The sequence below is a fragment of the Phodopus roborovskii genome, unplaced genomic scaffold, assembly GCF_943737965.1.
Source record: "Phodopus roborovskii unplaced genomic scaffold, PHOROB, whole genome shotgun sequence".
In the NCBI taxonomy this organism is placed as follows: Eukaryota; Metazoa; Chordata; class Mammalia; order Rodentia; family Cricetidae; genus Phodopus; species Phodopus roborovskii.
The window spans coordinates 24,720,335-24,739,331 of record NW_026126588.1 but is presented as its reverse complement, the minus strand read 5'-3'; the positions used below and the strand labels follow the sequence as shown (position 1 = coordinate 24,739,331).

At 46.9% G+C, this 18,997-nt stretch overlaps 1 protein-coding gene across 1 annotated transcript; it reads right to left on the bottom strand.

Annotated features, from left to right (window-relative positions):
- Positions 1-13,106: 13,106 nt before the first annotated feature.
- LOC127236705 (proline-rich proteoglycan 2-like) lies at positions 13,107-14,264 on the bottom strand. Its single transcript, XM_051204462.1, has 2 exons — positions 13,881-14,264; positions 13,107-13,638 (listed from the first exon to the last, which is right to left on the bottom strand). The coding sequence occupies exons 1-2, from the start codon at positions 14,262-14,264 to the stop codon at positions 13,231-13,233; spliced, it is 792 nt and encodes a 263-aa protein (XP_051060419.1). The 3' UTR covers positions 13,107-13,230.
- Between the last annotated feature and the right edge of the window lie 4,733 nt (positions 14,265-18,997).

Genomic DNA, 18,997 nt, shown 5'->3' with positions numbered 1-18,997 from the left:
GTTTCTTTTTCCTTTTGTTTGGGAACTTGTCTGTTTCATCTAGGTTTCATTTTTCTTGACTGGAATAGCTCTTGCAATTCCCTCATTGCCCTCTTAGCGGTTTATGCCCTTTTCTAATCTGGACAGTTTCTTTTTACCGTTTTGTTTGAAGAATCGGGTTTGAAGAATTTATTTCATTGTCTTCCTCACATTTGTTTTTTCCTGTTTCCAAATTTGCAGAATTGAAACGAAACTGGAGGAGGAGTCGATGAGACAATGTGGCAGGTAAACGTACTAGTTGGCCAGGCTGATGACCCCAAAGCCAGACAACCTGAGTTGAATCCTTAGAATCCTCATGGCAGAGAATTGACTCACATGAGTTGTCCTCTAACATCCACATGCATGTAATGACACATTTGAGTGTGCATAAACACACACACACACACACACACACCTTAGAAAAAAATAAAATGTGTGCCTAGAGAGATTGCTCAGTAGTCAAGAGGCACCTGAGTTCGGTTCCCAGCACTCACAGAGTGGTTCACAACTACTTCTAATTCCAATTTCAGGGGATGCAACACCTCTGGTCTCTTCAGGCACCCTTCCTCAGATAAGTATACCTCCTCCACCCCATACACACACAATAAAATAAACCTTTTAAAATCTATGTTCTGTATGAGTGTGTGTATTTGTATGCTCACATGTGTGTGGGTATGTGTGCACGTGTGTGTACCTTTGAAGGCCAGAGGTTGGTGTTGGGCATCTTTTGCAATCACTCTGCACTTTACTTCCTGAGGCAGCATCTCTCATTGAACTTGGAGCTTGTTGATTTGGCCAGTCTAGTTAGCCAGCTTGGCCCTGAGATCTTTAGTCTCTCACTCTTTTTATATAGATTTTTTTTCCCTTTACTGTCTTGAGATGAAGATTTAGAATGTTGACTTGAGAGGTGTCCATGTGCAAATGTCCCTTTCAGAATTGATTTGGCTGTGTTCCATAAATTTTGCTATTTTGCATTTTCATTTTGATTCGCCTTAGTCTATTTTTGTTTAATGCAGGAGTTATTTTAAAATATAAGGTCTGGCCTATAAGGGTTCGAATATTTTATTATTATCAACTTTTTAGTCTGATTCCATTTTTATCAAAGAAATACATTTAAACTTTCAGTTCTTTAAAGTTTGCTCAGGTTAGTTCATCACACAGGTGCAGGTATCCCCATTCACATTCCCTGGGGGCTTGAGCAGGATGTGTATTTTGCTATTGATGGAGTATTTTATAAACGTTGACAGGGTGGTATTTAGTCTGTCCTACATTTATATTTGTTTTCATATAGTTATTTAATTTGATGCTGAGAGATAGTATTGAAGTCTCCAACTGTGGTGACTGCAGAGATGGCTCGGGTTTTAAGAGCATGTATAGATAGCTCTTGTGATAGACCTCAGTTCCTAGCACCCACCTGAGGCTGCTCCCAAATGCCTATAACTCAAGATCCAGGGGATCCAATATCCTCTTCTGGATTCCCTGGATGCCTGCACTTATGTATACAAACTCATACACAAACACACATATAGATCCATAACTTTTTTTAAAAAAATTAAATATTTATGATGTCTCCAATTAGAGTTGTGGATTTATCTATTTCTGTATCAATTTTTGTTCAGGTCTACTGGTTTTGTATAGGGTTTACTCTAGGTTTGGCATGTGCATGTGTGTTCTTTGTGTAATGCCCCTCTCTGTTTCTCTCTTGTTTTGACCTGAGCTAACTTAATTTGATATTAGCAATTGTATCATTTTACTCTATCTAATTACATCTGGAGTAGAATTCCTATAGACATCATATAGGTAAATGATGTTTTAAAATCTATTCTGCCAATTGTCTTTTATTTGGCATATTTAGACCATTTACATTTAATGTAATCACGGGCATTAGGACTGGAGTCCTGGAGTCTACACTTTAGCCTTCCTCTTTTGTGTCCTCTCTCTCTTTCTCTCTCTCTCCCTCTCTCCTCACTTCCTATGCATTCATTTCTTCTTTTGAGGTGATGCTTTATGTCAGCTGCTAAGAGGAACTTGACCATGCTGGCCTTATTGCCCCCTTTCTGTGAGTGAAGCTCTGTCCAGTGGCACTATGGTGAGTTCTCTGGTGACACTATATTGGTAGCATCTGCACCCGGCAGAGGCCACAATGTTTTTTGTTCTTTGCTGCATTCTATGAGGAAGATACCTTTACTTGGGATTGGTATTGGATCTTGCTCAGCCTGCTGCGGACCTCTGGGACCTTTGTTTACATGGCATGAGAATAAGTCTCCCAAGGCTTTATTTAGAGCCTGAAATTTAACCCCTATTGTGTTACCAGGAGGGCGAAAGTTCCATTCAACCTTGATGCTTACATGTGGGGACTGTGGGAGGTGATGAAGATTAGGATGAGATCAACATGGTGTGGGGGGGTCTCAGGATTCAACCCCTGCAGCTTCATAAATAGAGGGTGAGAGGCAGGAGATAGAAATATAGACCTGCTTTCTCTACCATCCTATAGCAGGGAGAGGACCATCACTGTAGGTAGGTCCTTGAGCCTTCCCCAGACTGGGGATTCTTTCACTCTATGGCTAATCCATCTCCTCCACAAATATTTAAGGAACATGTTAGCTCTGTAAAGATGTTTCCCCGTCCCCTTGGCCTAGGGTGGAGCCCCTTATCGGCTCACTCCTAGATTTGGAGAGAACAGTCTCTACGGACCTCGAACACCAAATGCAGAGGGAGGGAGAGTAGGTGCGCGCCACTTTGAGAGCGGTGTAAAGTGGGTACAGACCCTGTCGCCGTGCCACTCACCGATGACTTCAGAAACACAGCTCATGATTTCAGTCCATTTCTGGTTTTTTGTTTTTGTTTTGTTTTGTTTTTTTTTTTTCATTCATAAGTACAGGTCTCTGGTAAGATTCGTGGGGTATGGGCAATGGGAACATGGAAAGGAAAGTCTTGGCTTTCTTGGGCTATGATCATCAATAAATTAGGGCAAAAGAGAGCTGTAATCTAATGTACCATATTACTGTAATTACAGCTTCATGCATACAGCTTTTCCCCGCCTTCCCTCTGAAATAATGAAACAGTTTAATATAAATAGTCATGACTTTCGTCTCCATCATGTGGTGCTCGGTGATTGGGAAATTAGGCTCACAGTGAACACTTAATGAATGCAGAGCTTAGAAAGTACAGGAAGCCAGCCTTGCCGAGCTGAGAAACCCGATTTTACCAAAGAGGAAACCTAGACCCAGCAGGGGCAATTGACCTGAGGGTGCCTGGCACACACACACCCAACACTCAGGCCCTTCTTTCCTACTCTGTTCTTTCCAACCCTCCATATTGCCTCTGAAAAACTTTGTAAGATGGACTATTCTAGAGAGCTTTGCACACGTTGAGTTGGCTGAGCTGCACAACACCTAAAGTAGAGAACATAGATTCTGTGAGCCATAGATGTTGCTGGTCTTTTCCATGCATGTTACGGCACTTGACAAAAGTCTTGAGGTTTGTTTTTGTTTGTTTGTTGTTGTTGTTATTGATTTTGTTTTATTTTATTTTTTGTCACTGAGGACTGAACCCAGAAAGTACACAACCACTCAGCTACATCCTCCAGCCCTAAAGAACAATTTTTCATCATACCCATTTGTTAAGAGAAGAAAAATTATTTGCGTCACAAATAAGTGTTTGTTTCTTTTGTTATCCTTTAAGCTGTTTGTGTACATACAATCACCTTTAACTTTGCTAGATTTCATTTCTGTAGTGACATTGAGAGCATCAGGTAAAGGGCTCTGCATAATGTAAGTAAATGCTGGTTGTTGGGGAGTCCCTGCGGAGATTGAGCCACTATCTATCCTCCCAGTACAGCTGGGAACAAGACTCCAGGCCACAGCGTGTAATCCAGATCCACTTGTGGTATGCTGCTTTCTACCTGACTTGTTGAATTTAAACGGACCTCAGCCAAAGTCATGTGCCTGCCCTTCCTCTTCTCCTTCCTATAGGAGAGGCTGATGCCCTGTGGACCAGAGCACAGACTCCTCCCACACACTCCCTGCTCCTGAAGTCTAGAAAGCCAGCCTCTGGGTGACCGATCCAGTTCTTCTTCCTCCTCACTCTGCACAATAACTGTCAATAAAATACACCCCCTGTTCGACATTAAGACCCCTCCCCATCTGACCAAAGCACATGTGGCACAACCTACTTCTACCGGTCTGGAAAGATCCATGAAGAAATGCAATGCCTGCCCATCTGCTGATCAGGTGCTCGCTTGGCAAAACGAAGCAGGTCAACAAGAAATGGAGACAGCAGTACCACAGAAAAGTTAACCAGTTGTTCATGAACTCCCAGCCCCCAGGGTTACCTCTCCGTATCTGGAATGTGGGCAGGCCTCACTCCAAGGTCAAGAAGGGAAAGGAAACACACCCCGGATATAGAGATGAGACCAGTACTCAGAGAGCACCCGTGGCCAAAGCTCGACGTGAATGTCAAGTCTACCAACCAATGGTAAGTATGGAATCACTGATTCATGAAACACCCAAATCCCTGGGGAGTTAAGCATGCAGAGAGCTGATTGGGGAAATAAACCAACAAGCAATCTCCATTTTGTGGATAAAGAAACAGAAGCACAAAGGGAATACAACTCAGTGTGAGTCAACCACCATGTAAAATGGCCTCAAGAGGTCTTGGTTGCTGGTCCGTACTCTCTTCACTCACTCATAAATACGATCTTTCTAGCACTCCGGCACCTCCCCACCCCCCAAGTCACCTGCTCTGGGCAGTCTCGTTTAGACTGTATCGTCACCTGTTTTGAATAGAAATGATTTGTCGTTTTTTCCCAAACAAAACCAAGCACCAGGCTCACTGACTTCTACATTATTGCTGAGGGCTCACAGAAGTCCCCAGAGCAGAGATTCAATTCCGCATGATCCTGACTGTCCGTGTCTAGGAATTAACAGGAAAGTGAGGGGATGTCTCAGCAACACTGCCGTTTCAAAAGTCATCTGTCTTTCTAATTTGCACGTCAGTCTTTTTTGGGAAAAGGTTAACTGGACACAGAAGAAAAAAAAATATAATTTCCAGCAAGCTTCCTTTTCTCCTTTGGCTCCTTGCATTATGTCAGACATTGCATAAATGCTTTTAGGGAGAACTAGTAAACTGATTAGAAATGAATGCAGCTATTGTCTTCCCGAGGATGGCTCCAAAGACTCAGGTTTACAGGGACTGGGTGAACTGCACCCAGAGAATTTCCACTGGTTCTTGGCTAAAACGTCACCTTCACACATTCGATGTCCCTGATACAAGGAGGCACCTCGTGAACACAGCAGAGTGCCAGCTCAGCCACAGCTCACGCTGATGCTGCAAGGATACAACCCAGGCTTGAGTGGGAGGTCCCCTAAGTTTCTGCCAGGATCAACAGCAAGTGTGGGGGTGGGCCAGGGAGTGGGGGTGGTGGGCTACACTTTCTTAACCTCTGAGCCTTCTCTCCAGCCATGAGCTACACTGTCTTTAAGGCAATGCATACATGATGTGCTATTTGCTAGCAACTTGCCAACTCTGAACCTATTTCTACTCATCTGACAATCCTTCCCAAGATTCAAGATGGCAGGATTCATAGGCTGACAGCTCTTGAGATAACTGTGTACATTTTTTTTCCTAAAAACTTTTCATCAGTGAGTTCTCAGGGGAGAGCTGGAGTCATCGACATACCCGGGTTGGTTTTGGCTCTGTGGTCTTCTATTTGCCCATTTTTCTGTTACTATGACAAAATACCTGAGGCCGAGAGCTTCCCAAACAAAGGAAATGTTTATATAATCCTCAGTTTGGGAGCTTCAAAAGGTATGGGGTGTGGGGATGACTGATTTTGGTGAGGAATTTATGACAGATGACATTACAAAGGCAGAAACATACAAAAAGGAGAGAGAGAGAGAGAGAGAGAGCGTGCTTGTGCAAGAAAAATCACCCATGGCAAGACTCACAGCTGAGGGCAGGGATGGGCCAGTCTTGAAGTCTTCCCTCAGGACCCAGTTTTTTGATGTCCCTACTACTTCTTAACATCAACATACTGACTACCAAGCTTCTAAACACACATGAAGCCTGTGGGATAAGCCATATCGAAACAATTGTAAGTCCCAACAAGCTTCCCGTCTCATCTGCAGACATAGCAACAGCAATACTTACTGAACGGACGGAATATGTAGGAACAGAATGTACCGGTAACGGCACTGTCAACAGCGACCACATAAACAACTGTCTTAAGTCATCGCCCTGGGTGGGACCAGAAAGCAAGCCACCGAGGATTTGCTCTCAACCGCGAGCAACTTCAGATCCCCTCTCTGCGCCTCACTCTTTGAAACAGGAGGCTGAGTTTCTGCAGAGTCCATCATCCATGCGCCCACCACCTTCCCTCTTCCTGCCACAGCTAGCTGGGTCCTCTCTGTGGCAACAGTCATATCCCTCTTGCATCAAACTGAAGTTATTTCTGTGTGTGTCTTTATATTGTCTTAATGAGTGATTCACAGGTTTGGCATACTGGAGATGAACTTCTCACACTCGCCATTCATGCAGGAGGAGCAGGACAAAGACCAGTGTGCTGCCTACTGCAGACAGAAGTTTTTGCTGTTTTTTGTTTTATTTTGCTTTTCCTCGTAAAGAGGCCTGTCAATGTCTTGTACATACACAGAAATGACTGGGATGTCCCCAGCAGAGCAGAAGTGCAGTCGTGACAGATTTAAAGGCAACCACGGAGTATAATTCACTACGTAACCACAATTAACATGCATCCCCACAGCGCTGTTACAGTTCTAACATGTCCGTGGTCATGAGACAGCGTGGTCCCAATCGCAGACGGAACAGCTGGTGTGGTGGGTAATGCCTCCCTTTTCCACAAGGAGCCCAAGGCAACAGAGAATCCCCAGAGGAGTTCTGCAGGAATGAAACTCGGCATGTCTATAACGTCCATCTTCACCCGGCGCGGCTTAGGGGAAATTCTATTTTTTAAAGGAAACCTGCTGTTTTCCTTCTTTAGGCAGAACGTTCACACCATGTTTTCATTCGTTTGTTCTTCTACCTGGCTGACCCATCCATTGGCTGATCCATCCATGCATCCATCCATCCCCTGAGCCATCCATCCATTCACCCATCCATTGGCTGACCCATCCATCTATTCATTCATCCACCTCTCCATTTCACCTGCTGTAGGAGAAACTGTGGACAGCCTACCCAAGCCCCAAGCCTCAGTCGCCCTGCCTCCCTGGTGTCTAGGCCAGCCGGCATGCGTGCACAGCAGGCACTCCCTCCCTGAGCCAAGCCGCCAAGCCTCAACGCCCAGACACCTGACCCAGTGACACCAATGAGGCCTATGTAGTAGCAGAGTCAGCCGCCTGAGCCAATAGGACCGTGGTTCGGGGTATAAAGGCGGGTCTAACTTCCTTAATAAGTGAGTCTACACCACACTCCGCTACTCACTGACTCCCCTGGTGCCTGGTGCCTGAGTCGATGGTGCTTGCTGCATCTTCTCACCCTCTCCCACAAGAGGCGTCCGAGTCAATCCACATCCGTTCATATATCCACTCGTCTGACAGTCCACCCATCATCGTGTGTGTGTGTGTGTGTGTGTGTGTGTGTGTGTGTGTGTGGTGTCCATGGGAGCTTGTACACACATGTGCAGGGGTGACAATTTAACTGATGCCAGGAAGCACTGAGCTATGTCATCACCAGCAGGGCACTTACACACACACACACACACACACACTCTCTCTCTCTCTCTCTCCCCCTCTCTCTCTCATCTATCAACTCATTCACCGATCAACCTGCCTGCCTTCCTAATCCGTCTATCCATCCACTCAGTATCTACGTGCCTTCTCTACACCCAAAGTCCTGGACCTTCCCCACAAACGGCCGAAACGTTTTCATTTTGGACAGCAGTAAAGGGGAAGCCTTTGCAAGTCTCCTTCCCCCCTCCACGGGTTTTCCCCGATCACGGCAAAACAAAGCAAGATGCTCTAATTATTATTTGAAAGCTGAGATAAGAAACTTGGGAAGAAAACAAAACAAACAAAATCACACGGTTCCTAAGAGCCCTTCCCTCCCCGAGTCATTTGGATGTACAGTAACTTGCACTTATGTAATTGGGGCACTTCAGACATAGTGGACACACACTTCCAGCTGCTCCACACAAACAAGTTCAAATACTTAGAAATTCATCCCTAGTACAGTTTTTGCGGGTTTTTTTTTTTTTTGATGTGCTAATTTAAGCATTTTCTCAAGCTGCATTTATCTGCTGGATAGAGCAGTCTAGGGTTTTTCATCCCTCAGTGTCAGAGCTGAAGATGGTGAACCAGTGTCAATGGTGTGGGTGCTTTAGGATACAGAATCCCCATAAAGGGAGAGGCTTCAGTAGGTCAGCAAAACCAGAGCAGACCGAACATGGATCGATTGTTGAGTCGTATACAAAAGAGAAGGAACGGACTCAAACGTGCCAAACAAATTTTGGCATTTTCCAAATTTGTAACTTTCAAACAAACAAACATACAACTTTTAACAGTTCTTCCTCTTGGTGTCCCTCAGATCTCACCCAGGTAACCGCTGCTCTTGCACAGTGTATCTCTGTGGACCACCGCTTGCTTCCCTTGGAGACTAACTCACATTTATACCCCGTAGTTGCAAAGCTGTTTCTCCTTTCCTACCTGGTTGCCCATCAAATGACAGACAGAGCACGACAGCAGAGAATGTGTTCAATCTTTAGGCGTCTCAGAGGGCTTCCTCATAGATACTGTTTCCAGAAGCCACACATGCTAACTAGCAAGCAAAGCTACATGCATCTACAGAAGGATGTGTCAAAGTCAGATGCGGTGGCTTTTGCTGAAATCTCCGTACTAGGGAGATGGGGGCAAAAGGCTTGCTTTGAGTTCAAGGTCAGTCTGGGTTTCGTAGTGACTTTGGGGCCAGTCCAGAGTGAGACGCTGTCTCAAAATACAAGACACACCCGGTGTGGTGGTGCACACCTTTAACGTCTGCACTCAGAAGGCTGAGGCTGTGGATCTCAGGGTCGAGGTCAGTGCGATTTATGTTGTGAGTTTCAGGCCAGCCGAGGCCTGAAGCTTCTCAAGAAGCAAACCAACAACAAAATGAAGAGCTATACCATGAGGTTCTAACGTGCAGTGAATGTAACTGCTCCCGACACTGAGTCGTTTACCCTGGCTCGTCATTGTTTACCTACAGGTGTAATGACTTATCACACGGCCCTCCCTGTCCCGCTTCAGGTGAAATTGCTGTTGTCAATCAAAAAGAAAACACAGTCATCCTTAAAAAGCCCAAAGTACCATGTAGACTAGATTCTTCCTCCATACCCCAGCACTTTCATAATGCATTTCCCAAGACCAAAGAAACCCAACAGTCATCCATGAATTCCCCCTGTCAAGCAAGAGGTTGAGTTAATTCTCCCCTCCAATCTCAAATCCATCACTACCACCCAGGGCAGTTATACTAGCCCTCAGTCTGATGTCCTTGCCACGACTGCCATTAAAGTTTGTCCCAGTTTTTGGAGTACCACTGCAAGCCTCCAAGGGCTGACCTTTGAGCATTTGACGGTCCCACCACCCCAACACCAACTATCTCTAATGATTTCAGTCCTCTGTTTCTCTGCTCCTTTGAACCAATGACTTCAGATGAGCCCTCCATATAGAGAATGCCTTCCCTTTTCCTCCTCTGTGTTATACCTGGTCAATTTTCACTTCTCTGTTCCCAGCTGAAAAGTTCACAGCTTCTTGGAAGCCCCCCATTTCCCCCTCCAAACAAATCTCAATTACAATCCACCTCCTCTCCAGTCCTACACCCTGAACCTGGCGGGCACTGCCCACACGTTATCGGTTTTCCATTCCCACCGTAGCAAAGCCCATACCTATACAACACAGAGCCCCGGACCCTTTGTGGGCCAAGTAAACTTAATGACTAACGGGTGTTAAACGGTTTGAAACTATTTTGAAAGAATTGCTTGTAATCTGAAGGCAGAGAAGACGCATAAGCAAAAATGCATCAAGTGGCATGTGAGGGATTGTGCTTCCTATGTATTTAAACACTTAAAAAAAAAACAAACAAAAGGAGAATATGGCGCTATAGCTCAGTGGTAAGAGTGTGTGTTCAGCACACATGAGATCTTGGGATCAATTCCCAGTGCCCCAAACTCCAAAATAAAACAAAGGTTATTTTTTAATCTGTAGGGTATTTCTTGAGGGGGGGGAGTATACAAAAACTCATACAGGCTAAAACCTCTACCACATTATGTATAACGGAACACAATGATAGTCCTCTGGGGACCGAAGGTTTGGGTGCTCCCTGCTTTCATGTGTTGAAGTCTATTCCTCAATAGAGAGAACTCATAGGGGATGATTATCTAATAAGAGTTCACTCTAAGGAATGGGACTGCCACCCTTGTAAGATGCCGGAGGGAGCTCCTTTGGCCCCTGCCTCACACAAGGACCGACTAAAGGTACCATCTACGAATCAGAGCGCAAACTGTTACCAGATGCTACCTAGTGCCCTGACTGTGTACCATCTGTGAGTGATAAATTCCTGTTGTCTCGGTGGAGTATGATGCAGTGGCAAAAATAAATAAATAAATAAATAAATAAATAAATAAATAAATTACATCTTGAAATTTGCAGGCAAATGGACAGAACCAGAAAAAACCATCCTGAGTGAGGTAACCCAGACCCAGAAAGACAAATATAATATGTACTCACTCACCAGTGGATAGTGGACATAAAGCAAAGAACAACCAGTTTACAGGCCACAACCCCAGAGAACCCAGGTAACAAAGAGAGATGAACATGAATCTACCTAGGAAGGGGAAGAAGACAAGATCTCCTGAGTGAGTTGGGAGCATGGGAGGGGCAAGGGGGTATAAAGGGTGTGGTGATATATTACTTATGATTTATTAAAGCTTGCCTGAGAATTCAGAAAGCAAAGTCAGCCACAAGCCATAGAAGTCAGGCACAACACTTTTAATCCCAGCACCCAGAAGCTAGGAGGTGGTGGTACGCACCTTTAATCCTAGGATTCAGAATTAAGAGGTATACAGATCTCTGGGAGTCTAATGCCACCCAGATCTACACAAGATTGATTCAGTCTTAAAGACAGACAGCTCACACAGAGATGATCTCAGCACCTGGGATCCAATGCCTTTAATCCCAGCATTAGGGAGATAGATAAGACAGGAACGTGGTCTCAGTATAAGGCATTCATTCTCCAGCCACATTGAGGATAGGAAGGCACTCAGTCTGAGGGTTCTACAGCCATGCTGAGGAGAGGCAGCAGGATCAGCCCATTCAGACTGAGGCAGCCAGCAGTAAGAGGTAGTAGCCCGATACTTTGCTTTCCTAATCCTCAGCTTGAAGTTTGAACCCCATTAAATGTCCCGGGGTCTTTTATTTTCCATGTTATAAAGGGGAGATGGGGAGAGGAGTGGGAAAACATGTATAGCTCAATAATAAAAAATAAACAAAAAAGTGCCTGTTGTTTATAAAGTGTCTTGTCTAAGGTATTTACAGTAACAGAAAAAGGCATGAGACTCCATTAAGATGCCAAATTTTCCCCAAAGAGCCACAATTTCAAACACAGTTAGGTAGTTTCTACTCTGAAGTGTGCCTGTGTGTCCCCCACTGTGTCTCACTTAAATGTGGGATTTGGAACATTTTTAGACAAGAAAAACCTTCCTCCACAAAAATAACTATTTTGAAATCCCGCTTCGTAAACCAGGGATGTCTATGAAACAAAACTACACTTCAGCATCAGAGACATTTTTCTTTTCTAAAAGTTTAAAAATCTGTTCGTGGAAGCCAGGCATTGGTGGTGCACACCTTTAATCCCAGCATTTGGGAGGCAGAGGCAGGTGGATCTCTGTGAGTCTGAGGCCAGCCTGGTCTACAAGAGTGAGTTCCGGGATAGCCAGAGCTACACAGAAGAAACCCTATCTCAAAAAACAAAGACAAACAAACAAGCAAATCAGTCCATGGATAATTTCACACATGTACACAAGGGATGCTGGCCATTCTTGCCACAGCATTATTTTTAAAATGCTATTTTTACTTGGTGAAGGATATAGGCCACAGGAGAGGGCCACCCTCACAGAGCTAGGGCTACCTCTTCAGTAGCCTGGATCGGGAATATGTCAAGGCCATTAAGGAAAAGATACTTCCTCCTGGTCAAAGAAGAGGGATCTACCCCTGGCCTTGGATGGAAACTGAAGGTTCCAAGCTACACAGAACACAAGAGTTAATTCAGCTGGATCCATTGGTTATCCAGCCAAAGAGACCAGCCCTCAGGAAGGCTGATTCACCTTAAGTTGTACCAAAGAGATGGGAGGAATAATTATTCCTTTTCCTTCCCAGAAACTCCTGGCTGTGTGGCTCTGCTATGGATTTACTGAATTACTTACAAAAACATAGCTTTCCTTTTTTTTTTTTTTTTTTTTTTCTTTTTCATCTTTTTTCTTCTTTCAGATACTTGCCAAAAGCCTCAGCATGATGCCCTGAACACTCTGGGCTTCCTCCCTCTTTTTCTGTGGAGCTGTCGCTGAGACCCATTTCCTTCACATGGGACAGCCATGTCTCTATCTCTTCTCCGACTTCCTCCTTCTCCTGGAAACTGCTGAGATTTACACCTTGCCTGCCCTGGACTTCAAATAAAATGAACTCAAAATTGTCTTCGAGTTGCCTTCTGAGTTCCTTCTTAATTTTTTTTAATTAAAAAAGATTAAGACTCTTAAAAAGGAACCCGTATTGTTCCCCATAACATGTGGCAACGCATAAAAACGGGAAATAAAGACTGGACGTAGGATCTCACTGTGTCTTCAAAGGGAGCCAGATGACCAGGCTCATTCTAGGAATATGTTTGTCCCCACTGTTCTGTGCTGAGTTGCCAAAAAGACTGTTTTGAAACCCAGCAATTACAACATACTTCGGGTGGAAAGCACCCGGGGGGTACAACAGGCTACTTATCCAAAATAATGAGCTTCACCAGAGATGTTGCACTAGAAAGACGCTGTCCACTCCAGACTGCTGAAGTGACTTTCCTACAAAATACCCGTTTTTTTTTTTTTCTTTTTTGGAATAGTTTTGTCAAAGTTTCATTTCTTTAATTTTCATTTGCTACTAATACTTCGACACTTAGAAGATAAACGATGAAGTCTTAAGCCCCAACTCTGTGGTCTGATGAAGACATATTATGGTGCCACTCTCATCATTAACAAGTGAGACGTGTCTCAGTCCCTTCTACCGCCAGGATTAAACATCCAGACATCAGTGTCTGCGCGGGGCGGCGGCATCGCAGGCCCCTTCCCCTGCCAGGAAGACCGAGGCAGCCCAGTGGCCTGTTAGATGAACATCGCACAGTAGCTGCGCTTACTCGCGGCCGTTCTGTCCAAGTGTTACCGGATGCAAAGGAAATGGGCTGACAAAGTTGGCAGTGCACGGGGAGATGAGATGGGGGTGGGGGTGGGGATGAGGCGGGGTAGTGGGATGGGCGACGGTCAGTGATGGTTGGTGGTGATGGTGATGGTGGTGACAGTGGCGGCGGTGACGCTGGGCCGGCTCCTCTCCCGTTTTTCCATGACTGCCGGTCCTCGCAGCCTCCGCCGTCCCCGCGTGGCCTCTGCCCGGAGAAACAGGATTTGCACCCAAGCCGCACGTCCGCGGGCGCGAGGCTGCGGCGCCCCCACGAGCCGGCCACGCGCCCCTCCGAGCCCCCCGCGCTGGTGCCGCCCGCGCATCGCGGCCGAGGCTCCTCCGGCCCGGCTTCCCCACCTCCTCTCCGCCCTCCCCCGGCGGCAGCGCCCGCGCCAGGGCCCGCCCCGCCGAGCCCCCCGCGGCCCGGTCCCTGCCCCCATCACTTACGCGGCGCTGGGCCCGGCGCGCCCGGCGGCCCGAGACAAAGGCTGAGCGGCCCCGGTGCCGCCGGCTGCTTCCCCTAGCCGCCGCTGCCGGGGACCGGGAGGAGGAGGATGGGGAGGATGGAGAGGAGGAGGGGCGGGGAGCTGGGGGAGGCAGCAAGGGAGCGCGGGGGAGGGGCCCGCGGCGTCCGCCACCCACCGCAGCCGCCCCAACCCCAGCCCTCCTTCCGGGCCGGCCGCCACCCTCCGGGGGTGGGTACCGCCCCCCGGGGGCGGGGTGGGAGGAAGAGGAAGGGAAGGAGGAAGGCGGTGAGTGCGCCTGTGTGCTCCTCCTCAATCGTGATCGTCTCCACCCCACCCCCGCGTCCGCCAGCAACCCCAGGAACATGCTAGACTCCCCGCATCAGCTGCCTGGCTCCCAGCCGCCCGCTCCCGCCTCCCTCGGTGCCGACACACCTCTGCTCCAGACCAGTGCAGCCCGATCCACCTCCACCGGCGAACAGACCTGAAGGCTAAGTGCCCGAAAGCGCTGGCGAGGGAGAGAGAGCCTTCTAGTGGGGTCTGAGCCCTTTGGGACCCGCCTCTTCTGGCTCCTCTAGCACTATCTCTAGTACCTAGGGGACCGCCAAGGTTGTGGAGTTGGGCAGGTGAGATCTGCCTCTCTTTCTGAAAAGTAACTCCGTGGCTTAACTCAGTCATTTGCCTCTTTTTGGTGCAAAGATTTTGATTTTTCTTTTTTTCATATTTCGAAAACTTTTTATTATTATTTTTTTAAGTCAAAGGAGGAGAATAGTGTAACAAGCCATCGCCAGCCTCGAGAGATGTCAGAATTTTCCCTTCTGTCATACACTGCACTCAAAACAACACGATGGCCATGTCAGCTTCCATCCCTTCGTGTCCTCTTAACTAATGTTATTTTCTGAGCATCCTGGTCCCTGGGCTAAGGGTTTCACCTGTGCTGCTTGGCTTGGGTGGGAACCAAAAATCTTGTCCCCGAGTTGGTGGTAGGAGGGCTGTTGATACACCACGAGCTAAGCAACACTGACCCACCAAGGGCCAAACTGCGTGCCTCTGTCCCAGACTCTGCCAAGTGTGACTGATGCCTGTCCCTCCAGAAAAAAAAAAAAAAAAAAAAAAAAAGGAACAAGAGAATGTCTAATTACAGTCCAAGGGCTTCCTCGCTTTCGGAACCCAAGTTCAGGTTGTGGGCCACAGAGGTCTGGAAGGTGGGGCCTGGGGTCCACAGTAGTTGGGTAGATGGGTCAATATAAACACTGCAGTCTCTCAGCCCTTCATCTCCAGCTGTGTGCCCTGGGGCAAATAACTTGGCAACTCTGCACCTCATTTTCTCAAGGTGGGTGGGGGAGCGTTGGGAGTGTGGCTGGAGTCTGCTGGGGAGGCACTAAAGTATGTAGAGTGCTTGGCCTAGAAAGGTTGAGAAGGCCCCGTGAGCACTTAGCCTTCCATGGGTGGGGGAGGGGAGCAATGGAAGAAAACCCAGCTCTTGGCTTTTCCAAAGGATTTGCAGCCTCGGTTTCAGAGGTTCGTAGGGGCCCACCCCCACTCTGTCTTCGGAAGAAGCTGAATGAAAATACGGAAAGCAGAAAGGCTTTTCTCGGCGGAGGCCTGCAGAGCTTACTTTATGCAGGCGCTAACCCTCTGGACCTGTCTGTCTCTCCTTATCGAATGACTCCAGGGCACAGCCTTCAGGTCCAGCAAACGCCCTGCTGCCCCGACTCCGTATGAGCTGTCCCCAACAGCCTGCCCACCCCACATTCGTGGGGGCGGCTGTCAGGCATGCAGACTGTTGTAAGGATTGAGCTGGGATCCGTCTTCAAGTCTTAGCTCTCCTTGAGACATTCTCACCATTGCCCAGACCCATGCTAGGCAAACTACTTCAGAATGAGCTAGCAGAAACCATTCTCCCGAGAAGGTTTGCCCTGTGCTGTGTGACTCCCAATCCTTAGGCAGCCCAGACGCTGGCCCCGCCCCGGTTGACTTGAACTTGCTCCCATGCTCAATCTTGCTGGGGTCCAGAGAGACAGAGGCATGTGTGCCCTAGAACCCAGACACCCTCCACCTTGGTTTGGCTTTTTCACGTGCTCGTTGCGCTCCATTCTCATCTGTAGTGAGAACCACAGCTTCCCCACCACCACCACCACCACTACCCGACGGGGACTTCCCTAGCTTTTTCTGATGAGCGCTGCGTTGTCTGTGGTCTTTGCATCACTGTGGAAAAGCACTGGAGAAACCCCAGTCTAGAGAAAGAAAGGTTTTGGAGGTTCTCCACGGTCCCTTGGGTTCTGTGGTTTTGGAGGTCGTGGTGGGGGAACTCACAGGGCACGCAGCGAAGGCACGCACACATCTCATGGTGGCTGAGGAGCAGAGAGGATGGGACAGTGTCATGGTGTCCCCTTCTAGGGCACATCCCCAGCGCCCCCAGCTTCCTGCTATCCCCTCCCACACGTTGGGGGTTCTGGTGAGGACCAAACCTTAGGCATGTGGGCCTCTGGTGGGCTTTTAAGAGCTGGACCAAGGACCCATCCCCTGCCCCTTCTGCCCTTCTGTCTTTGCTGTTTCCTCCCCCACTTTGCTCTGTGGACCCCATCACCCTCACTGTGCACTGAATTCTCTATTGCACTGAATTCTTTTTAAACCCTTCCATTGCACAGTGTCTGTAAAAATTCAGGAAAATGTAGGTGAATAAGGCCAACTCTCACATCCTGTAGGATGAGATCCATAAATGAAGGGTGGCGTCTGGTTCTCTCCTCAGAGAGAAACTGCCAGACTGTAATCGGTCTTACAGAACACGGGATGCCTTGTGATTCTTGGAGGTAACTTTACCAAAGAGCCGTAGGAACGGGTTAAGACGAAACTTAACGAGGGACATTATTAGCATCCATTTGTTCTTTGTGGACAATCTGACACTCAGAGGCCGCTCTGAGGGAGAACTCTATAAACTATTAAAATGACAAAGAACTTTAGTCTAGATAAAGAAATAGAGTTCAGTTAGCTAAATGGAAGACCGTACAAATGTAAGCGGACAGCTTGCAGTGATGAATGGGCTCTGTAGCTATAAAGATCAACTTACAGAAGATTAATAGGAGGGGAGATGTATAATATCTGGGCTTCCAGCTGTTGAGGAGTGCTAAACTTATTGACGTTGAAGATAAGCCCTGATAAAAGAAATTCCATCCAAACGGAGAGAGAATACTTTAAAATAAGCCTAATGCTAGGGACTAAATTAAGGCAGTAAATATATCTGTGGTTCCAGCTCATTTACTCTTATAGGGACTACAGATCATTATAATGAACAGTAGATTATTAACCACAAAGTGCCCTATGCATCACAAAGAATTTGAGCCACGTACTCTCGCACACCCAGGGAGATCTGGTTGTCCCAACAACAAGGAAGCTTGCACACACGGGTTGGAAACTAAGAAGACTGAGAATGTCAGAGAGGGTGTTTTTTATGTCAAGGAGTGAAGCCTGCATCTCCTCCTCGGTGGTCTGGATGGATTTGCCAACCAAGAGAAAAAACAATGGGAAAAATTGATAGGCAACATTCTGAGGCTAGTTGGTAGAAGGCTGGCAGTACATCTGACTCAATGGCCATGCTTGCCTTCAGCGTTCCCTCTCAAGGGGAATACCTGTCCCAGAACCAAGCCCAGGGACATGAAGACCTCGAGAAGATACATTGAGGTCAACACTCTTAGCCTTGCTGGCATCTCAGTCCAGGCACCAGACAGGGAAGTAAAGATGCCTCCAGACGACTGGTATGCCCAAACCCTCCAGTACCTTCCAAGTATCATAGAGAGAACTGCCACCCCCTTGATAATGTGACCAAATTCCTGATCCCCCAACTCCTTAAGCATGGTGAAGTAAGGTTGCTTTAATGCCATGAAGTTTGGATAGTCGGAGTGATAGCAGGAATACTAAACAACATGCAGACTTTTGCCAAAGGAGAGAATTTATACCACAGAGTTCCCAGTCTTAGCAAGGCCCCATGGGAAACAAGCTGAATTAAAAAGCAGGGGTTCTGCTGAATTTCAAGGTGCACTGTACCATCTATAACTTCCATAGCCCTGGGAAAGTGATGCCCTCCTGCCTACATCTATAAAATAAGACAATCTGATCGCCTTTGTAGGGGAGTTAGAAGATGGGCTGTCCATCCATCGATGCTGGTTGTCATTAACAGCATCACATACCAGGTGTGCCTATTCCATGGCAGAGCACAGGGGAAGTGTCCCTGCTTGCCAGCCAAGCGCTTGGCGACTTCCGTTTCAGCAGGAGGAGACTCATGTAATGGGCTTGCTAACCAGGCCCTGCAGTTTTACGGTGAGTTGACCTTAAGTCGGAGCCCTACACTCTTGTTTGAGCTGTCACCTACAGTAAGAAATACACAGTGTGAGCCAGGCACATGGTATCTATCCAGATGCTAATGGAATAATACTGGCCTTAATACAAACCCTGCACACGGGTACTTTCTGTTTTGTTGTATTGTTTTTTTTTTTTTTTTTTTCTAAAAACTCTACTTGGATTTCACAGTCTGCTAATGAATCAAAATTTACAAATAGAAAGCCAAGAGTAATTATTTTTTAATATATAATACATCAATAATTAATTAATTAAAATTCATAATATCAATTATTAATATATTAATACAATATATTAACATGATTATATATATATATCTTTTGCAATGGTTTCATCTTAGATACCAAATTGACAGGCCTAAGGGATGCCCAGACAGCTGGAAAAAGTATGTGTGTGTGTGCTTTCAGACCAGATTGTGCAAAGAATCACAAAAGTATATGGTACAGACATACACCCTCCTCAGTATCAGTTGGCATCATGCAATCCATTTAGTTCCCACATTAAACAAATAGGAGGAGGAAGAGGAGGCCAACTTCACGTTCTTGAGCTGGGACAACAATCTTCTGTTGTCCTTTGGCCCTCAGTCCCCTGGCTCAGGCCTCCGGGTTTGGATTAGAACTAAACCAGTGGCTCCTATTTATCCATCTAGCGTGACAGACACACGGTGTGTCCTCTTAACCACCACACTGTAGTGTATCACCGCCATTTCCTGTCTTTCTCTACTCACTCGCCTCAGATTCTCCT

Excerpts from the sequence above, each read along its gene's own strand:
- LOC127236705 (XM_051204462.1), bottom strand. The coding sequence starts at position 14,264 with ATGTTCCTGGGGTTGCTGGCGGACGCGGGGGTGGGGTGGAGACGATCA. Across the intron at positions 13,639-13,880 it reads CGCGCCGGGCCCAGCGCCGC|AGGCCACGCGGGGACGGCGG; the intron begins GTAAGTGATGGG and ends TTCTCCGGGCAG.